Source organism: Gymnoscopelus microlampas (assembly GCF_963454915.1).
Source record: "Gymnoscopelus microlampas genome assembly, chromosome: 9".
In the NCBI taxonomy this organism is placed as follows: domain Eukaryota; kingdom Metazoa; phylum Chordata; class Actinopteri; order Myctophiformes; family Myctophidae; genus Gymnoscopelus; species Gymnoscopelus microlampas.
In genome coordinates this window covers 7,300,366-7,322,138 of record NC_139946.1, presented here as the reverse complement: position 1 = coordinate 7,322,138, position 21,773 = coordinate 7,300,366, and the positions used below count along the sequence as shown (strand labels likewise).

Sequence of the window (21,773 nt, the reverse complement as noted above, 5' to 3'; positions counted from 1 at the left end):
GTTGGGATCCGTTAGGATTTTAACGATTCCGGTTCCTTAACGATTCCCTCTTAACGGTCCAATTCATTAACGGTTCTCTTTTAACGATTCTTATAGGGGGTTCCAAATAGACCCTTAGAAGTTTGGTTCCATTTGTACACTCTCAGAGTTATGGTGGTCCTTGAAATTAGAAAGTTTGAGAACCGCTAGTATTGTATATAGCAGACGTGAAGTCCTCATACCAGCTCTGACAGTGTGATAAATCCGGTTCCTCAGTGTTGGATCCGGTTCCTCCGGTTCCGCATCCCAACCCCAGTTGGAATCCCGGGCGTTACATTAGTACACACAGTAAAACCCCCTCAGTGTCCATTTCACTCAGTCTAGACATGTTCACACCTATGCAGAACATTGTGAGCTTGTACATCTGCTATTTCTTTAATTAGTTTGAATTATTATTATACTTTTTTTTATTTAGCATTACATTTGACAAAACATTACATGCCTATAACAGGGACACCAGGTTGAAAGTGGTCAAACTGGCACAAGCAACTAGAATAGCAGGTTGACATCGAACCTAGCATCTGTCTAAACAACATGCTATCTAAATAACATTCTTAGCATTTCTGGACAAGCAAACTGAAAATGTGTATACCAGCTCACTGGCCTTGTGGTTAAACAACCGCTCTGAGACTACGAGGTTGGGGTTCAATCCCTGACAGAGTCATACCAAAGACTACAGAGAAGATGGTACCCAATGCCTCCCTGCTTGGCACTTAGCCTCGAGGGTTGTTTGTTTTGGGGGTTAAGTCCCCTGCAACATACTAGCATCATGTCCAGGGGATGTATTCGTACATCAAGATGCCTCACCAGAAAATAGGGAGTGAGTCTGCAGTGGGGCGGGGCGGGGGGGGGGGGGGGGGGGCATGGAGCTTCAAGTGGTTAATGGTTCATGTGAGGCGGCCCTGGCATGAAGAGCACATGACAGATAAGATGTGTCATCATTGTGCTATGATGCATTGTTGTTGAATGGGGGGTGGCTAATTTATACCACCTCAACAAGTTTGATGAAGGTTGTGTGTGTCTGTGTGCGTTGCGTTGGCGAGGCCTTGGTGGAGGTTTTGACATTTAAACAGCTGAGCTGACTCAACTGGAAAACTCTGAACATTGTCAGTTTTACACTCTGACCGACGGTCCAGAAAACCTGCTGCCACTGGATCCATATGGTAACTTGATTCATGTGGCTCTAGAGAATGACTCACGAGAAGGGAAGAGGTCATTCCACAGCCTGGGAGCCAGGAGGAAAGACACACAGTAGAGACAGTAGCGATTGCTGTACCCGGCCATGCAATGCATCGCTACAGGCACATTAAAAATACAACATGGGAGTGTTGAAAACATCCCAAACTGCCTGCCCTGCTAGTAAACCTGCTGCTTTTACCGTGGGCTCTGGACTCAGTTAATGCAACTGTGTCATTCACTTTACACCACTCAGTACTACAACTGGAGGAGAGTTCATGACCCACTTTACGCAAAGGGCTCTTTTGGAAACAAAAAATAGATGTATTTTCTAGTTGAGTGTTCATATTAACTATATACCTCTATAACTGTATACCTTCCATACTTGCATTCTATAACTGTGTCAATAAATAACTCTTCTTGTCTGACAAGTGGACTACACAAGGAAGGATTTTGTTTCAAGGCGATTCTGCAAGATTCAAGAGTGTTTTATTGTGTCACTCACTCACACAGGCATCAACAGCACCTGAACGAGAGAAAGAAGATAGATTAATATTGTCACTGTCACTTGTATGTCCAAAACGGTTAGTTTGTGTTCCAATGGATCCAATGTAGTCAATATATTATTTAGTCCAATATTTATAACACACACACACACAGCTCACAACGTGTCGCAGCCCAACGCGTTTTGAGCTTGTAAATCGGCTATTTTTGCTGCTTTTGCGTGACACTGTAATATACTACATTTATGGGGGGGGGAAATCATAAAAAGTTCAAATATGGAGATACAAGGTTTCTTCCTGTTAGCAACGATATGCTACATGGCTACCAGCTGGATTTGAACATCCCAGTTGTGTGGTAGTCACACTGGATCAGCGAGTGAGTTTTATTTAGTCTTGTTTAAGTACACGGTCTGTAACACGAGGTGACTGAGTTCACTCTACTTCCACCTCTGCTCTTCATGTCAAGAAACAATGGAAACATTCCTGTGACATTCCTTTTAGCAGTGGTTCCCAAACTTTTTAGCTTGAGACCCAAAACAGAAATGTTATGTTTTCCCGGGACCTCAACTGCTGAAAATAGCCGATCTACAAACTCACAACGCCGCGTGTCGGGGGAACTGGAGGAAAAAAAAACACCCGTCAGCACCTCAACTTTCAACCAAAAAAACTAAACGTTTAGAAAAAGAACCACTGATAAGTGAACCGGTGAAGTAGCTTAGTGAAAAACGATGAGCCTGGAAGTAATTCCAAAATGTGTGCGACTGATTTCAGCCATTTGGATTCCATAGAAACCAGCTTGTCTTCTACGGAAGCATGTTGCTACGCAGAGAAAATAGCTGATCTACAAGCTTGTAGATCAGCTATTTTCGTTATTTGTTATTTTAAGATTGAAGAGAGATTTGAAGTGGCCATACTTACTGTACATCTTACTGTATGTCCAAGTATAAATCGTGCTTGAGGCACGGCGAGTGTCATTGTTTAACAGAGACCCCGTGTGCCTTCATTATGTAGTTAAACATTATCTAATCTCTTCTGGCTTCAGAGCAGACCTCGCAGGAACTCCCAGTAGGTGCTGTCTGTCGTCGTCCAGGGGATAACGTCACATATTTAACACTGGTTCCCTCCCTGATGCTCAGAGACAAGTATCTGCTCCAGTAGGCTTGGCTGTGAACATGACTTCATCAGACACGGATATCAGATGTGCGGATATGTTTGAGTTTGTTGGAGGTTTTCTTTTGGTGGGGAACGCATGTGTCATTTTAGATTGTCATTTAAAAATAGCAGATCTACAAGCTCATAGTGCGGCACCGAGTGCCGCACTACGAGCTTGTAGATCTGCTATTTTTGAAAACTCGTGAAAATGTTTGCAAATCTTTGAATTATATATTGTTTCAAGCGAACATTTTGAACTCAAATCTTTGCTTCTGGGGGGGGGGGGTCCCTGGAACAAAATATTTTGAGATGAGGCGGGTTCTGCGGCCAAATACATCATTTTGGGTGGACCTTGACATGAAAATGTTTGAGAACCACTGACATAGAAACATACGTTTTTCAGAAACCAGTTAGGATTTAGAAGACATTTGTAGATGCGTTCCCGGATTGAATGTGTTAAGTGAGGTTGACTGCCTCAGTGCTGGATCATCCGAGAGTTGAGAGGACGCTGTGTGTAGGGATGGAGCTCGTTAATTTTTATTGATAATGAGCACCTTATCGAGGCTGCTTATCGAACCGAGCTTTTATCGAGCCCACTATCGATCTTTTTCTATTATTAAGAAAAAAGACGTGAGGCGAAAAATTCTGAACAGAACCGGTATCTTTTTTTATTGGCCAGCTGTAACAGTGAGTTTGTGGCTGACCACTATCTAAAATTAAATGAAGATGACAAAAGTAAAACATATTTTTGCCTATCATTAAAACAACCATTCATATAATGTGCAATAAGTGTCAAATGGCTTTATATTATGAATAGTACTGTAATAATTACTATAAAATCTCCATGTCTCTTCAACTTTTTATAAACAAAAAATGCATAGTTATTTTTTCTATTATTTTTTCTTTGTTTTAACCAAAATATATCACTTGCACTACATTTTACTAGGGCCTTCAAATACAGTACTTTTCTAACAGACAGAAGGCAAGTGACCTTTTTACTTTTGGAAAATAATATTGAAGAAACGGTTAATGTGTGTACTGTCACTTTAAAAGCGCAATGTATACTTCATCGTACGACGGTGTCACGCACCAAACATGGCCGATCTCCAAGCTCACACTGCGTCTGTTCGCACCACGTTGTGAGCTTGTAGATCTGCCAGTTTCGGCAACGATAGACTGAGGGACGGACAGCGCTGTTTGGCACAACTTGCAGCTATCAATACACTTTTAGACCAACATGTTTGTGCCAGCGTGGGTGATTAGATTTATTTCTTGATCGCCTCTTGTTTTGATAGTTTAGACATGACGTCAGGGGCCGCTACACTCGATAACAGGCTCGACAAGCCTAAAGCTTATCGAAAACCGGGTCTCGATAAATTCATGCCCGGGTATATAATGGACCCGGTTTTCGAGCTCCATCCCTAGCTGTGTGTGGGGTTGGGATTCAGAAACCGGAGGAATCAGGGGAACAGGATCCAACATTGAGGAATCGGAATCGGTTCCATCACATTTGGAACAGGTGTATCACACTTGTCAGAGCTGGTATGTGGACTTCATGTCTACTATACAATTACAATACCAGTGGTTCTCAAAACATTTTAATTTCAAGGACCACCACAACTCTGAGAGTGTACAAGTGGAAACCCCTCAAGTAACCAAGAGGATCCCTGGACCTCACTTTGAGAACCATTACAATAATATGTATGCAATACCGTATGTATGATGTACAGCTTTATAATAGAGTTGAGAGGATACTGTGCCCAGATGCCGTTGACGAGTCGAGGGTTTTCATGTGTATTTATTCTTCCAGGGATCTTGGTAATTAAGAGTCACAATAGTGGCTGCTACAGTAAGTTGACATCAAGGACAGTGATGATGATGAGCTAATTACGCAGAGTAAAGCGCATTTGCAGCAAACCCGCTGATATGTACCGTCACTTGACAAACATGCAGACTAAATTTAAAGAACTGGGCTATTCTAATACTCAAATAAACAATGCCTCACACAAGATTAATCTAAAGCAAGGCCTCACACAAGATTAATCTAAAACCCAGGTCAGAATTGTTTCAGACACGGCCAGAAAACAAGGAACAGTCTACCATCTTCTCCACCTGTTATTCAAATTGTTTCATATGTATTGTAATATGTAAATGTAAACATTGGCACATTTTGAGATCTGACACTAAACAAAATCTTCTCCAAACCGCCTCTGATTGTGTAAATTTGCACCAATTCCCAACGGCAACTACAAATGCAGCTCCTGTGCTCAATGCAACAGTACTCATAAATGTCACAAGTTTAAGCATCCTCATTCTGGCAAAAATATCTCTATCAAAGGTGTAATCACCTGCACAACAAAAGCAGTTATCTACTTACTTACATGCCCGTGTGGCAAGGCATATGTAGGAAGGACGACCCGTGAACTTAAGGCATGCACGAAACGTTGGGTTTCTTTTTACTCTGCGTCCAAAAAGAGTATTGACGCTTTGGCTACCAGTGTATGCGGCCACCTTCTTGTCTCTTGAAGACTACTATTTAGATTATTCTGCCGTGGGCCGGCACCACTATAAGGACTTTGGTGTGCGTAGCATTCTCGTGCACAGATGATGATGATGTTGCCTGGTGCAGACTTGTCTGCACACGTTCAACACCCTCAGGCACAGATGAAGACTAGAACCACTGAGAAATCTCCCATGCTAATACGTGTGTATGTGTGTGTTCTCCTTGCTTTTTCCCCTGTCAATGCATCTCTCATCGTTACAGAGTAGGTCACAGAGTTGTTTTTTCCATTGAAAATCCCATAGGCAAATATTGCGTCATATAAGAACTGTGTTCCAAAAATAAACAAATTAGCCCCGCAATTTTAGGTAGGAAGTGATTCTGTGTCGTTTATGATATTGAGTTACATTTCATAATGTCTGGAGAAAATAATGATAATCCTTAATTTTTGGATATCACCAGTTGATGCTTCATATCCATATGAGTGAAATGGCCGGGGTCATTTGTTTATTTTTGGAACACATTTCTTATATGACGCAATCTAAGATTTGCCTATGAGATTTCCAATACAAAATATAACTCTGTGACCCAGACGGATAGCGGCCTCTAGCGGCAGTGATGTCAGACTTCGGTGCTCTATACCTCTCTCTCTTTCTGTTTCTCTCTCTCTGTGCTGTAACAGTCTTAGGAATGTGGTGTATGTCCTCCTCTCTGCCCAGACAAATACACAGTGAGCCAGCAGTAGAGGTTGAATTCCTCCCCCTCCCCTCCCCTCTCCTCCCCAGACCAGACTGCATGCTGGCATCCTCAACAGTCAAAAAGAGTCAAAATGGCTGCGAAGGAGAGAGACTGGAGCAGCTCGGACATTTAAGCCTTTTTTATTATTAATAAAGGTGCTAGTAACAAGGGTGACTGACACCTCAGAGTCAAAATGTCTCCTTCCTTCTCCCAGCTGCAGCGCATGGTCAAATCCTCTGTAAATTGAACTCACAGTTAAAGTACACTCAAACAATACTAGGTGTCTGTCAGACGTGTGGTACAGTGACTTCTGCACAGGCCTGATTGAATCCCACCAGAGTCCTTCTATTGGGTAGTGCACTGCCCACTTTATAATCAATCAATCAAGAATCAACCAGTCAATCCCGACCTCCGCTGGGATCCAGCGCAGTGGAACCTCATCTCTGAGCTAATAGTGGAGATGTAGGTTCCAAAACGGAGCTAGAGTTAGCTGTGATGTTCTCATGGGTAGGGTTGACTGGGTGAGGCTGTCATTGGCCTGTTTAGACTTAACAGGAATCATCTGCTAGCCAGCTCTCCTCAACACACACACACGCACGCGCGTGCATGTGCGATGCGTGTTTCTGTGTGTGTCAGTGCTGCAGCCATATACACACACAGTATAACTATTGATACCTACACACAATACAGCCTCACAGACGAACACATGGACTCACAACGCTGCGGCTGCCACACGCACCCCTTCACGTATGGCTGTGCATAAAGTCACAGTGACAACATACACACAATAGACGCTCCTGTTCTGTATCAGCATACAACAAACATGCCTTGAATACCCTCAGTATACACACTGAGAAACGCACATAACGTACACACACACAAATACATACAGACACACACTCATTCTCTCTCCCCCTCCCTAACCCCCCTCCATGGTCTATGTTGTATAGATTGTATAAGGCACTGGTTCTCAAACTTTTTTTTGTAAAGAACCCCCAAATTGATATTAGCCCGTTAGGGTCCATTTGGTTCCATTTGTGCACGCTTACAGACCCTTAAGGGTCCATTTGGTTCCTGACTATCATACATTTTGCTGTACCCACCTTGAGAACCGTTCACATTTGTTTGAGGGAGTCTTCTTTATTGTGATGTTATTCTAATATGTACCTACTGTACTTCTTTGCCTTGTATCTGCAACTTTTACCGCTGTGCTGTCTCTGGTGCCTGAATATCCCCCAGCGGAATCAATGTATCCATGTTCACTCCTGTGTTTTGCATGGCTTGTGGCCACCTGGGGGCCTAGCTTTAGCTTTAGCCTGCAGCGCTAACACCATGTGCACATTATATGAGCACTGATTGCTGCGGTTAGCCAGACAGCGCAGTGCTCTTCTCATCTATTATTTAGCAGGGGCAGATGACATTCAGAGCTTTCAGAGCGTGACCTGAGATAAACTGGTTTTTTTTTTTTTTTTTACCCCTATTCGTTTACGTGGTACAGCCCGCCAGCACATCACCATCTCTCTCTCTCTCCGCCAAGGTTTGGACCAAATGTAGGTTTACCACAGGGGATGATGGCACTTCCTCTGACTAATAACTGATGGCAGCGTTTCCTCTGTGATTTAAGACCTTAGCTGTGTTCTTTTTTTAGATACTTACTTTCATTAGAGGCTAACATTACCACACAGTAAAATCCTTTAATCAGGCGGTAAGGATCCGTTTTTTTTAAAAGGAGAATGAATTGATGATAATGTAGGGTATGCTTCTTGGACTTCTACTGTCTGGTTCTACTGGTAAGACCCGCCCTCGCTGCCCTTCCAGCCAATGGCATTCGTTTACTGTTGCTTGTTGTAACCAAAATGAAAGCACAATTAAAACACATCTTTTATGTTTGGAGAATTCTACTTTTGATTCCACAATATGCTATCTGTTGGTTTGTGTTGTGCAACGCAGGCCGCAGTGTTAAATAATAACATCACTTTTTTATATGTTAAATTATTTTAACTTGAACCCGAAAGCGTTCGTGTGAAAGACTTTCAATTCTATAGGCAGAATTGAAAGTGTTTTGGAGGTGTGCTAGAGGCCCCTCAACATGAAAATATGTTTGTTACACAGAGAGAGTATGTAGAATTTGATCAATTTCTCCATATCTCTTATCCATTACTTTTTTAATTATTACATCTCATATCCCTGTAATGATTTTGTAAATGATGGATGCTTGACTTCCCTTTGTTTGTTTTCCTTATTTAAAATCCCGTCTTAAGAAGATCGTGTCCTAAGTTTCCTAAACATGTAGTGTTTTCCCCTTTCAGTTCTTGAAGAAACGTATACTGGTGCCTTGAGTTTATTTCTGCCTTTGTTTTCAAAGGACCACAATTTATGTTTCATTATTTGTCTATATTTCCATGTCCTATTTCCTGTCCAACTGCCAAACGCACAACAATGACTTGGGGGAAGTCCAGCATGTGGTCAAAACAATACAGACTGCCAGGTGGAGGGTCCTCCTTACACGGATATTTTTGCTGCTTTTGCGTGACACTTGTTGTATGACTAAGTAGGACATTAAAAGAGTAGATCACCCAAAAAAGTATTTAGTTTCTATCAATTACACACCCCATGAAGCCTTGAATTCATGGACATGCTTTTATTTTTGTCGCATTCCTGAGCTAATAATTTGATGACCCGGTCATCGGTCAATAGGAGTCTCCTACCAGAGACAAATCATATTATTGGCTTAGGAATGCGACACAAACGAAAAGAATCCATGAATTCAAGGCTTCTTGGGGTGTGTAAGTGAAAATAAGTCATTTTTTGATTGAACTACTCCTTTAATTTAGAGGTGGGAAAAACCATAAAAAGTTAAAATATGGAGATCCAAGGTTTCTGCCTGACAGCAACAATATGCAACATGGCTACCAGCTGGATTTGAACATCCCAGTTGTGTGGTAGTCACACTGAATCAGGAAGTGAGTTTTATTTAGTCTTGTTAAAGTACACTGTCTGTAACACGATTGACTGAATCGTTGTGGCACACGTTGTGGCACGTTATGCCACAACGATGACTTGAGGGGACGTCCAGCGCATGTGGTCAAAACAATACAGACTGCCAGGTGGCAGTCTGTATTGTTTTGGTCCTCCTTACTCAGTGTTTCCCCTGTATTCTTTAGCAGCTGCAGACCTGCCCCAGATATACAGGACTTATGCTACATGCTACCGTTCATTTTCAATGGAATGAAGTCACAAAGCAACATCCGACATTTGTAGCTGCTACAACTTCCAGACACAGATACAAAGCAACACAGATACAAAGCCACAGAGTGACAAATATGCTGTGTATCTTTGTATCTGCCTGTGTGAACGCAACATTACAGAGACTTTGCTTTGAATCTTGAGTCAAAATGAAATTGAGGATTGAAGTTAAAATGTTTTGACATTTTGCAGGCTTTTAACCTGCTAAACCACGTTTCAACCTGCCGTCCCTGTCTTTGGGTGTATCTTTATAGGCGAAAATCGTCATAACTATTAAAAACTAAAAGAGCAAAAACAGCAGATTTAGAAGCTGGTAGAGCTTGTAGATTGGCTATTCATCATTGGCTATTCATCGTACAATGAAGTATATAGGGCTTAAGTGGCCAAATTGTTTTAAAAGTTTCCCAGAGTCTCCGGTTGATTTTGGCAGATAAAGTTTATTAATTTCCCTTGAGAGAGTACCAATTTCCTGTTTTCTGACCATGGCGCCAGCCAGCAAGCTGTGGACATCAATGCCCAGTTCAGGACACTGATGGACTAACAAATAGGTGTTGTTAGGAACGTGCCATAAGCCTGAATGGCCACAACCACTGTGCCATGGGCTTCAGCGTATTGGTGCTTGTTTGTGTATACATAATATGCCTGTAAATACATGCTCTATAAATAAATGTTGCACTCTTATAGTGATGGCTTATAAAAAACAAAATTTGCCTTTTTTAGGTTACTTATCTACTAGCCTCTATAGTATTATATCTTTGCTGTCTGGCAGAAACCTTATGTCTCCATATGTCAAATCTTTGTTTTTCGTAATTTAATACCCTACTTCATACTACAGTGTCACACAAAAGTAGCAAAGATTATTTCGCTGATCTGCACACGTTGTAAGCTTGATGCTATTTTTAAGTCTACAAGAGTTTGTAACTAAATAATAACTACATTGGATCCATTGGAACAAAGGTAATTTTTTTTTTACATTTCCTGAAAAGTAACAGTTTTGGACATACAGTATGAGGTTTCTGGCCCGACAGCGACTATATTCAGTTTATCTTAGATTACATATCAGTACAAGGCATCTTTAAACATAACCTTATAAACGTACATTACATACGGTAGGCACTACGAAGCTTCTTTAAACATAACCTTATAAACTTACATTACATATGGTACGCACTACAAAGCTTCTTTAAACATAACCTTATAAACCTTCGACACCAATTTCTCCTGAATAAACCTGGGTACGATTCAGTATAAACTTTTCACGGCCACACTTTTGAACTTCAATCCATACTTTGAACACCACTGGCACTAATACATACTTACTACTTTTGCCATTTTTGAATTTGAATCGTGAAAAGTAACAGTTTTGGACATATGAGGTTTCCACCCGACAGAGACAATATGTTTGAGAATGGTGGTATATCAGATTTAAATTGAACTTAATAACCCTATTGGAGAGACAGCTGCATTGCCACACACACTCACACACACGTTGTTAGAAGCTGTAGCATCAGTTTCTTTACACAGCAGTGAGAGGATTAGATGTCAGTGAGGAGAGGCAGAAATAAAGAATACACCACCGATAATGACTGTGGGTCAATAATGTAATTAATGACTTTGTGGGTCAATAACAGACCCATTTTATGGGTCACAACGAGTAAATATATATTTTTTCCGTTAACTACACTTTATTTATAAAAAATAAAAAAAACATTTAATCAAACATTTTTCAACAGAATTTCATGAATTTTCTAAACAAATAAAAAAAAATCCGTAAAGAAAAATAATTAGAAGTATTGAAAATAGCAGATCTACAAGCGTCACATCGCAATGCGCTGTGAGCTTGTAGATTGGCTATTTGCATTTTGCATTATTTTGAGTCCCAGGGAAACTTCAAATTGATCTTTTGGATCTGGAGCTAAAACCTTTGGGATCCTCTGAAGTACAGTACAGAGAAATGGTCTTATGCAGGGTCACCGAATTTGTAAAGCACAAAAATGCCATCAGCACATTAGAAGCAAGTGGCTACTTTGCCGATATAAGATAGGCCTAAAGCTAATGCCAATGAGTATAGATTGAATAATGTATGTCTAAATTCTGCAGGGATCGACAATTTCAAACCATCTTTTGGCCAATAAGCTTATTGTATATTTATGTCCCTCCTTTAGTAGATGTCATGGTATATTATAGTATATAGGAAGCCATCAACGGTTTGATTCCCAATACACCTCGGTTTCAGATATTTTTTTATTTTGGAACTGTATGGCCTCATACTCTATTGAGCATAAACTACCAAATGAGTATGCAGGTAGGAGGTTCAGTGTCTTAAACCTTTTTTTAAAAGTTTTATTTAGTCGCGCCATTATTGCACACCACAAATAGCAGATCTACAAGCTCGAACATGTAGCTTTGCTGTTAGTTTGTTTTTGTTTAGTCTGGGAGGCATTGCCTCGGAGTTTGGACAGCGGGGGCGCGGCCACTGCGTTGTGATTCAAATCAACAGCCAATGAACAAAAGGGGCGGGATCCACATGCAGTGCGTGTTGCATCTACATTGGATCGACGGGAAGCAATTTCCCTTGAGAAATTGCGGTACTGCCGTTTGCCTCTCGTCGGACTTTTTAGACGAGTTGCACAGCTCCAGACCGGTAAGAGGCGTGTCCGCTCAGATTCAGAGCGTAAATGACATCCCGCCCACAAATCCCAGGGCTCTGGCCCAGAAGTTCCTCGCAGAGCCGGCGAAAACTTCTGGGAACTCAGATTAGTTTTTGTTAGAACTCGGATCATTTTCCCTCCTTGTGTCATTGAGCTCTTCCTGTTTGTCAGGGTCAGATTAAGCCCAGACAGCTACGGTAGCTTTAGACAAGCAGCCAGTGTTTATGTAGGCGGTGGGACATGGCTGGCTGTTAAAGCAAAACATCTCCTCTCCTCCTGACACTGTGAGTTTTTTTCAGAGAAAAAGCAGCTTGTAAACAGATGGCTTGTTGGTGGAGATGTCAAACACTAACACAGCCTTGTAAACCATGCTCTCTTGTTAACACATTGAGTGCCAAAAACGGTCCGGACCGTTTTTCATAATCCTAACATGGTGTGCCAAAAACGGTTATGGCCGTTTTTGGGGGAAAATATGAAAAAAAAAAGATTTTTTTTTTTTTTTTTTTTTTACATTTTTTTTTTTTTTTTTCCTTCACAGCACCAGAAGATATCATTTTACGAAGATTTAGACTCCAATCCACCTCCTGGTTGAGTTATGACTTCAAAAGCCTGTATCTCGGCTCCTGTGTACTTTTTGTTTTTACGATGTATTTTCGACTATTTTCAACTGGCTGCAACTATGGAACGGATTACCGAATGTTTTTAATCTTTTTCCCCGGATTGTACGAGACCTCTATGTGTGTAATGAGGGTATCACCGTGAGGACGGTGATCACTGAAAATGTTTTGTGACTACTTGAAAAAGGTCCAAAAATGGTTAAAATTCCAGGCACTGGAGGTACCCTGTTTTGAAAAACCCCTGGCACTCAATGTGTTAAGGACTCGGCTACGCTTTACCTTGCAGTGATCTGGTGCAACTGCATGAAGATCACTGAGTGATCGAAACGTTGACCGCAATAAAAAATACAGCGGCGCTTTTGCAGCATTACCAGTGTGCAGACTGTATTTCTTCTTGAGCTTCTACTGACCATTCCCATCACGTTGTCATGAAAATTGTCCCATTTGTCCTGGATTTACTCTGTTAACAGACAGACATTGACCTTTATTGTGACCTTGATTTGTGACCTTTTCTACTGAAAGGTGCATTATCTCTTCGGGGCAACCTTCTGCTCATTCCCACTAAGTTCCATGGAAATATGTGATTCTATTCTCAATTTATTGAAATGTATTTTTTTTTGGGGGGGGGGGGATTTTTATATGTGCTATACTCCAGATGGAGGAGTGTAGAGAGACAGGAAACCAAGGGCAGAGAGAGAAGTGACATGCGAGACAAGACGGCAGTCTGATTGGAACTCAGGTCCATGCAGCTCCATGGGGCATTAACATGCACCCCTACTATTGTCTCTATTTTTACAATGCACACCTCACACCAGTTTGTTTTGATTATTGCCTTATTTCTTTAATTTAGTCAAATAAAAATAAGTTAAAAATGTTTCACTTGTGTGTGGACTCCCATGTTTTGCCATGTATTCCCTAGTGCATGACACTAGTAAAGTACATGTTCATAAGTGTTTTTATTGTAAGGTCGGTTTAGGTTTATGGAAATAAAAGTGCGTTCTGTCATGTGGTATTAACATTTGTCCAAATGCTGAGGTGTACCTTGTATGTTAGAACTCCTATTTCTCCATCTCATGTTATCAGATTACAATCAACAAGTGACTCATCGCTGCCCAAATGTCCTACCATGTGACCTATTGATATTGATACGTGAACCATGTCAAATCTGGTCACCCTTCTCTCACTCTGCCCCTCCCTCTAACCCTGATTTATGGTTTGTTGACAAAGCGTTGCTCGATAATAATAATTTAACGTCAACTGCCGACATTTTTTTGCCCCTGTAACGTTGAAAATACTGTATTTTTGTTCAGCAACATGTTACACACCATTTTGTCACCGAAACATAAACAGGGCTTGGCGCCAGTTCTATCATACTGGAATTAGTGCTTTGAAAGTCCTTTTAATGTTCGGTTTTGACATATTTAAAGGGACACTGTGATGAAACGGCACAACAAGATGTCGGCAGTAAAGGTTTACAGCCAATAAACTGTCTGAAATTGGACACGCATAACACCTCAGCTAACCAGCTAGCCAACGACCCAGCACAAGGTCGTCATGCTAGACGATTTAGAGGTTGAGGATGAAGCTGTGTACTAGTACCACACTCTTACCATACAACTGCAATATCGTCGATGTCGTGCAGAAACCTTTATGTCCACGTTTTAACTTGTTGTGTTTTTTTGTAAATTAACGCCCGACTACTTGATCATACTACAGCGTCGCAAAAGTAGCAGATCCTTTTGAGCCTGTCGATCTGCTACTTTTGCTGTATTTTTTTATTTGAATCCTGAAAAGTAACAGTTTTGGACATATGGGTTTTCCACCGATATGGTTAGGAATCTAACCCATGACCAGGGCTACATGTCTTGCCTTCTTTACGCTTATTCTTTCCTCTCTCTCTCTCAATCTCTCTCTCTCTATCTCTCTCTCTCTCACCCCCCCCCCCCCCACTGGACATTTTGAAAAAGAAAAAGAAAAGAAAACTACTAATAATAAATAATAGAATAATAACACCACTGAAGACAAAGTGTTTGTCTCTCCCGATAGGTCCTCAATGCCCAGAAAGCTGGCTACAAGGCGGCCATTGTTCACAATGTGGACTCCGATGACTTAATCAGCATGGGATCCAACGATCGTAAGTAACCTCTACCCACACACACACACACGTTCTCCATGAACACACCAACATATAGGCTTCCATGGCACAAAGTTGCCTGTTCCATATGTCTTCTTGTTGACAGATGATATCATTTTCTTAGTAATAATTTTCTCTAAACTGAGTTCCAAACAGAAAACAGTCCCCAGTTGCTCAATCTAGTGTTCAGGAGGAATAGGTTCCCTGCTGCAGGACCAAACTTCTCTCCTACCCATATCGCTCTTTTTTTCCTCCGCTGTAGCTTAGAGTTGCTAGCTGCTGTCAGATAAGGGTGTTATGAGGACCCAGGGTCATATGAGGCCCTCATCCTTTAGACAGTCATGAATTATCTAAAAGGCTCTTTCTCCTTGTTTGTGCTTTTCATAAATGTACACACCCGTCCAATCCAAGGATTCTCTCTCCACTCTTTGCTCTATGTTGGGCTAGCAGTAGCCTTGTGTAGCCAGACAACTATTCCACAATCTCTGAGTACTATATAGTGTCTGGAACTACACATCCATCAAGCCAAAAATATATATTTCAAAATATCTTTAAAGCATATGTTTGAATTCCCATGTCTGATAAGCAGCAAGCTACGTGCCTTGACTTCATGTCATTTACAGTAGGACACATTTTACACGACTGCAAAGGCGATCGTTTTCAGAGCTTCCGTCGCACAGACTGTATGGCGGAAGCATTTGAAAGTGGTGTGAGTCAACAGTCTGGCTCGAGACTAGGCTAGCAGCTGATCATTATGCCCACAAAGTAGGGCTGGGCAATATGGACAAAATCTAATATCACAATAGTTTTGACCAAATACTAGTCCTCAATATTGGTATCGATATTATCCCAGACCAGTAACTAGTCTCATAATAATATCAATATATTTCCCCAGCCCTACCACAAAGTTGTGCATGAGTGGTAACTCCCTCTGGGCCCCACAGACACTCAGAACAGATCCCTGTGAGAGTGCTTCATGTTTGTAGTTGGACATATTTGTGAGTGTCCTGTGAACCCTGTTGAATAGATCTGGACAGTGTCTGAGAACCAGTCCGCCCTGTGTAAAACTAACAAATCCCAGTTGTTTTCTCATATCAGGATTGTTTTATTTTATTTTCAGCCTGAGACTATGTACTTTAATAGTGTCTCTGTGTTCCTAACGAGGCATGTATTTGCGATCACAGTATATTAATGGCTTTAATTAATCTTGCTCTTTTGTCACTTTTTAGTGGATGTTATGAAACAGATAGACATTCCATCTGTTTTTGTGAGTGAGGTGACGGCCAACTCTCTGAGAGAGGACTACGCGTATGACAAGGGGTAAGTCTACGCTCACTTTCCTTGTCCCTCAAGTGTAAATTATTTTGAGTCACATATACTGTACTGTAGAATCCAGCTGATGGCAGATCTTTCGGTCCGCTGTGATCCCGATTTTGTCCTAGAACACCGATTACCGATGTTTTGACAGACATTTTTAAATCAATTTGAAAAGGTATTTTTTGGGTATTACAAGGTGAATATGTATAATGTCTTTTATTAAAAAAATAACATTTGTTCAATATTTGAAGTATACTATGCTCTGAGTCAGTGTTATAACTGCCAAAAGCAGTTTTTGCATAGTGCTACGTCAGTCAGTGCAAAGCAAATATGCATCATTTTGAGCTGGGAAGACTGTGCAAATAAAGGTGAAAGTGAAATGATGTGTATGTTCTGCTTGACAGGGGTCATGTCGTCCTCATGCCAGACTTCAGCCTGCCTCTGGAATACTACTTGATCCCCTTCCTCATCATCGTGGGAATCTGCCTAATCCTCATTGTTGTTTTCATGGTAAGTAGTTCTTCAATTCTTCAGTTCTTTCAGTTCAGGGTAATTCAAAGTGCTTTACACAAAGACATTAAGAGGCATTAAGCCATAAAGGAAACTTTGAAAAATTATAAAAGGACATTTAAATACAATAAAACAATTATTAATAAGATGAAGAAAAGAAAAACCTCAGTAAAAGGCAGGGACAAACAAAGCTTTGATTGAACAGAACTTAGAGTTGTAGCAGAACCTGGAGCTTTCTGGCAGTTTGGTCCAGATGGAGCATAAAAACTGAACTAATGCCCACGTTTAGTTCTGACTCTGGTTTCATAAAGCAAACCTGCAAAATCCAAGGAAGGGACCTGATGGGGACGCTTGAATTGCAAGAGGAAGAGAATATCAATTAGTGAACTTTGAACTAGAAAATTGCACTCCTTATTTGAAAGGAGTGCAATGGTGGCTACATCACATGACTCCACAGATAATGTGTACCGATTTGTGAGTTTTGGACTAAATCTTTAGGAGTAGTAGCAAAATGTGTGTCATTAAGAAAACTGGCAGAAAATGGCAGAAAGTCTAGACAGGAACAAATGGGGGTCGTACAATCAATTTGATTGTACAACCTACAGTTCAAGAGTTATAGGTCAAAACGTGAAGAGGCCTGTTATAGCGCCACCATGAAGCCCATTTGAAAGAGTTGCTGTGGCGGTTCTTCCACCGATCGGTCCAGTGGTTGCCAAGATTACACACACGGACACACACAGAGATGGACGGACAGGTGAAAAGGTGGGTCCGTTCCCACCTGTCGGAGATAATAAGTTATATAAATATTGTGTATAGTGCAGCCTGTTGTGGACAGGCTTTCAAATATATTTTTTATAAATGGATAGTTTACGGTAAGTGGCACATGTAAGATATAATTAACCAGAAGAGATTGTGTGTGTGTCTGTGGTCTTAATAGCTCATGAATTGACTGTTTCCTTTATTCTCTGACCCTTGTGTGCACCCAGAACAAACTTAGTACTCCAAGAATAAACATATTATCTCACAGCGTGGAATGAAACTGGATATCTCAAAGCATTTTCAAATGCATGAAAATGAAAAGTGTGATTTCAAGTGCAAAATCTTTCATGACATCAAGACATTCTGAAGTATTCTTTGAAGCCATGTGGCAGTAACGTTAATCTTATTAAGTGTTTAAAAAATGTTACACAGTTGTTGTTTTTTTATGCATTTTAATACTAAGAACTGCACACTTTTTAAACTGCAAGTACAGGAACATTTTATTTAAAAAAAAAAGAGTTCATGGACTGTTTCTTGACTTTCTCAGATCACCAAGTTTGTCCAGGATCGCCACCGGGCCCGAAGAAGCCGCCTGCGCAAGGACCAGCTAAAGAAGCTACCAATCCACAAGTATAAGAAAGGTAAGGCATCTGTGTCCAGTAGTCTAATAGTTGACTGACTGAGGCTTGGCTCATCAGAGCACAATGTCTTTACTGTTTCCTTCAAATTTTGTGTGAAATTCACATCATGAAGAATTAACATCCCTGCACCCTTGAATGTACTCATTTTAAGGGATGTGCAATTTCAAATGCCAGGTAACAACATCACATATCTCGTCGTGGAATAAAGACATTATGCCAAAATGAATTGTGATACCCCACTGGATGCATTCATAAATGCAACAAACCACAGCCTACAGCAGTTTAACTAATACATGAAAAACTATACTGATATTTTCCGATATTACATTTTATATCGGCCGATATTATCGGACATCTCTACTCATTTTTGTACATTATTTTCTAATTTAAATGCTTTAAACTAAAGCACCCACCAACCCCCAAAAATAAGTTTGGATACTTGCCATTAGCCCAGAGAACTATCAGCCCCGGTGAACCTGACTGTATTATGTGTCTCACTGTTGCACTTAGCAACAACTATGTGCAGTGTTTATGTTCACTGCTACACTGAAGGCATGTGTTGCAAATGTCAGAGCAATTTTTCATCCTCCAGCCGACATGGACGTCCATCCATCCACCAGCCCAGCTGGGATCTGATAAAAGGACTTTAAACCTGATCCTGATCTTGACCTTTAACCACTTAAGCCCTGTTTGTAATACCTTATCGTACATTGGTGTCACGCTGCTGCGAAAATAGATGATCTGCAAGCTCACAACGTGTCACAACCTGTTTGTAGATCAGCTATTTTAGAATTGCTTTGGGTCATTTGTTATTTTGCCAACGCCAGGGTTAATGTGGTCAACCTCCAAGGTTCCATAGATCAGTGGTTCTCAGACTTTCAGATGTATTTGGCCGCGGACCCCCCATCATATATAGGGCGCACCGCACTATAAGGCGCACCCGCACTATAAGGCGCACTGACGGTGCGCCCTATAGTGCGGAAACCAAGGGAACCAATATTGAGACATATATAAGGCGCATCGGATTATAAGGCACTGACGGTGCGCCTTATAGTGCGGAAAATACAGTACATCTGCTATTTTTTTTATAGCCAAAGTATAAAATATGGATAAAATGGTTAAAATGATTGTGATGCTATATTAACTATATTTTGCTGGGGACCTCAATAACCCCTGGGGGTCCCTGGTCCCTTGAGAAGGAGTGCCATAGATCAACTGTAAGCTTGATTGATTGATTTTATTTTGTGATATCATATAAAAAGAGCACAATAGCACTTTCCCGACATACAGCATCATAGCACCACCGAGGACGAAAACACAATAAGGCCAGAGGGCTTTATTCCATTGTGGTCCTCTTCACATAAAAACACTAAACAACATAACAAACAAAAATGCAACAATACATCAGACAGATATACATAAAAACTAGAAAGACTTCTGACTTCATGGCTTGGCCTTTGCTGTTCTTTGCACGTGACCCAGCCCAGGCACAGGGGGGTGGATTACTGTACATGATTAAATGAATGTGTTATTATGACACATCAGCCCTCCTCTGAGCGCTGCACCTGAACACCTAATCCCATTAATACTCGGCTTGATTTTTCCACAAAGTCCTTCCTGGCCAGATAGATTAGAGCTCCTCACGGTTATAGACTAGACACATGGCTGACAGTGTGGAATGTTGGAATCTTCTGTCTTTGTGGCTGTAAGTGTTGGAAATTATTTCACGTTTGTTCGAGACCTGTTGAACAGATAGAGATACCAGGGGCGGGTGGGTGGAGTAAGAACGGTGGAGAGGGAAGCCCATATGAAACATAAAACAAAGTCACGCTTGGCCGCCAACTAGGAGGTAATCCTGACAGGTCGTTGTGATCTTTGCCCAGGAAAAAGTTGCTTCCAAAAAGTGAGGGATTTGTCTGCTACACACGTCTGTCAAGCACTGGACTAGAAAGTTATGGAGTCCATCTCTGTCTTGCCTCCATTTCTTCCCTGTGCTAAGGGTCAGTCTGGCTATAGCTTTGGTTTGCAATGCAAATGCACTGTGAAGTTTTGTGTACTTAATTTGACAATCTCCATCACAGCCTGGTGTTGGGACGTATTGCAGGCTAGCCTTCCCTCAGTCACGACTCACATGTCATCCGTAGTGGACCCCTGCTACTGGCTTGGGGTGGGAAACCCCTGATTAGAATCAGCTGTGCAGGGAAAAGGGGAGGCGGGGAGGGGGTGGTGGGTGTCGCATACTAAGGAACCCCCTTGCAAAGCCAGTAATTCGGCAGGGGTGGTTACAAGCCGAGTTCCTCCACCCTCCTCTGTCTGCTAGTTACAGATTTACATGGTGCAGTCAATGCACATACTAAAAGTGCTCTGTGTTATCTCTTATCCAGATGACTGTTCTCACCACATAGACAGGGCTCCCTGGGTCATACATAATTGTGTCTGTGTGCTTTTTGTGACTGCCATAGTTTCCTCTAGAATCGATCATCGATTCTCAACCTTTTTTCATCTCGGAGACCCCCAATCTACACTGTAAAATCATCAGTGTTAATTCAAATATATAGGGAAGGGTCTTGATTTCAAGGACCACCATAACTCTGAGAGTGTACACATGGAACCAAATGGACGCTTTGTACACTCTCAGAGCTACAGTACCTGTAAAGGTCCATTTGTTTCCTAACTATCAATTATTTTTGCTCTGGACCCCTGGAGCCATCCTTGCGGACCTCACGTTGATAACCGGCGCTAGTATGCTGTTGCATCCGACCTTGGGTTTTGACAGGAAGCATAGCCCACATTGCCTTGCGTTGGCTGGAGAAGACCCTTCTGCGCTCCCGTGAGCTGACCCTTGAGTGTTGCGGTGACACAACACTGGGGACGCCAAATCTCCACCTAATCACCCTTTAAGCCCTGCGGGGCGCTGGGCAGCGATGCTGCCTTGGCAAGGAAGGAATCCACTGGCCCTGTTTGTGTTTGTGGGGAAGTGCAGTAAAACTCAAGCAATAGGACAGCAGCCCCTCCTGTTGTCTGATAGGGCTCAGAGTAAAGCTTTGTGCTTTAACCCATTTAATCCGGGAACGCATCTGTGTCATTTTAGATCTACAAGCTCATTGCGCTATGAACTTGTAGATCTGCTATTTAAAATTTAAAAAAAGTGAAAATGTGTGGGTTTGTTGGGCTTCTTCCTCACGGAAGACACAGCCTGGGGCGCTAACCCATACTGCTCCCGGGATGCCGTCTACATTCCGGCTGTCAATATATATATATAAATATATCTTTAACTTGAATCTTTGCTCCTGGTGGGGGTCCCTGGAACAAAATATGTTGAGATTGTTCTGCTGCCAAAATCATTTTGGGTGCTCCTTGACATGAAAAAGTTTGAGAACCACTGATATAGCAACATAAAAAAATATATATATATTCAAAGATATGCACAAATGTTCACGATTTTTCAAAGAAATGGGCAGATCTACAAGCTCGTAGCGTGGCACTCGGTGCCGCACTATGAGCTTGTACATCTGCTATTTCTGAATAGCCCAAAGAATAAAATAATGTTTATAGCAAAAAAAAAATCTAAAATGACACGGTATGCGTTCCCGGATGGAATGGGTTAAGATCAGAGGAAGAAGACATGTAAGGGAGGTGGTTTGTTTTACTCAACGTCTGTTTGAGAATTTTCAGTCGTACATAATAGGAAAGGGAGAAAGGAAGACCTTTTGTAAAAGTATCTCAAAATTGGGCTCAAGTACAGCACTTTAGTAAATGTGCTTAGTTACCTTCCGCCATTGCCTGCCTA

At 41.5% G+C, this 21,773-nt stretch overlaps 1 protein-coding gene across 1 annotated transcript in view; it reads left to right on the top strand.

Annotated features, from left to right (window-relative positions):
- rnf13 (ring finger protein 13) overlaps positions 1–21,773 on the top strand; it is an 82,975-nt gene that overhangs the window by 45,404 nt on the left and 15,798 nt on the right. The window contains exons 5-8 of the mRNA XM_084066326.1: positions 14,669–14,756; positions 15,986–16,076; positions 16,478–16,583; positions 17,890–17,983. Of these exons, the coding sequence (XP_083922452.1) occupies positions 14,669–14,756; positions 15,986–16,076; positions 16,478–16,583; positions 17,890–17,983 (379 nt within the window). The remainder of the gene's footprint in view (positions 1–14,668; positions 14,757–15,985; positions 16,077–16,477; positions 16,584–17,889; positions 17,984–21,773) is intronic.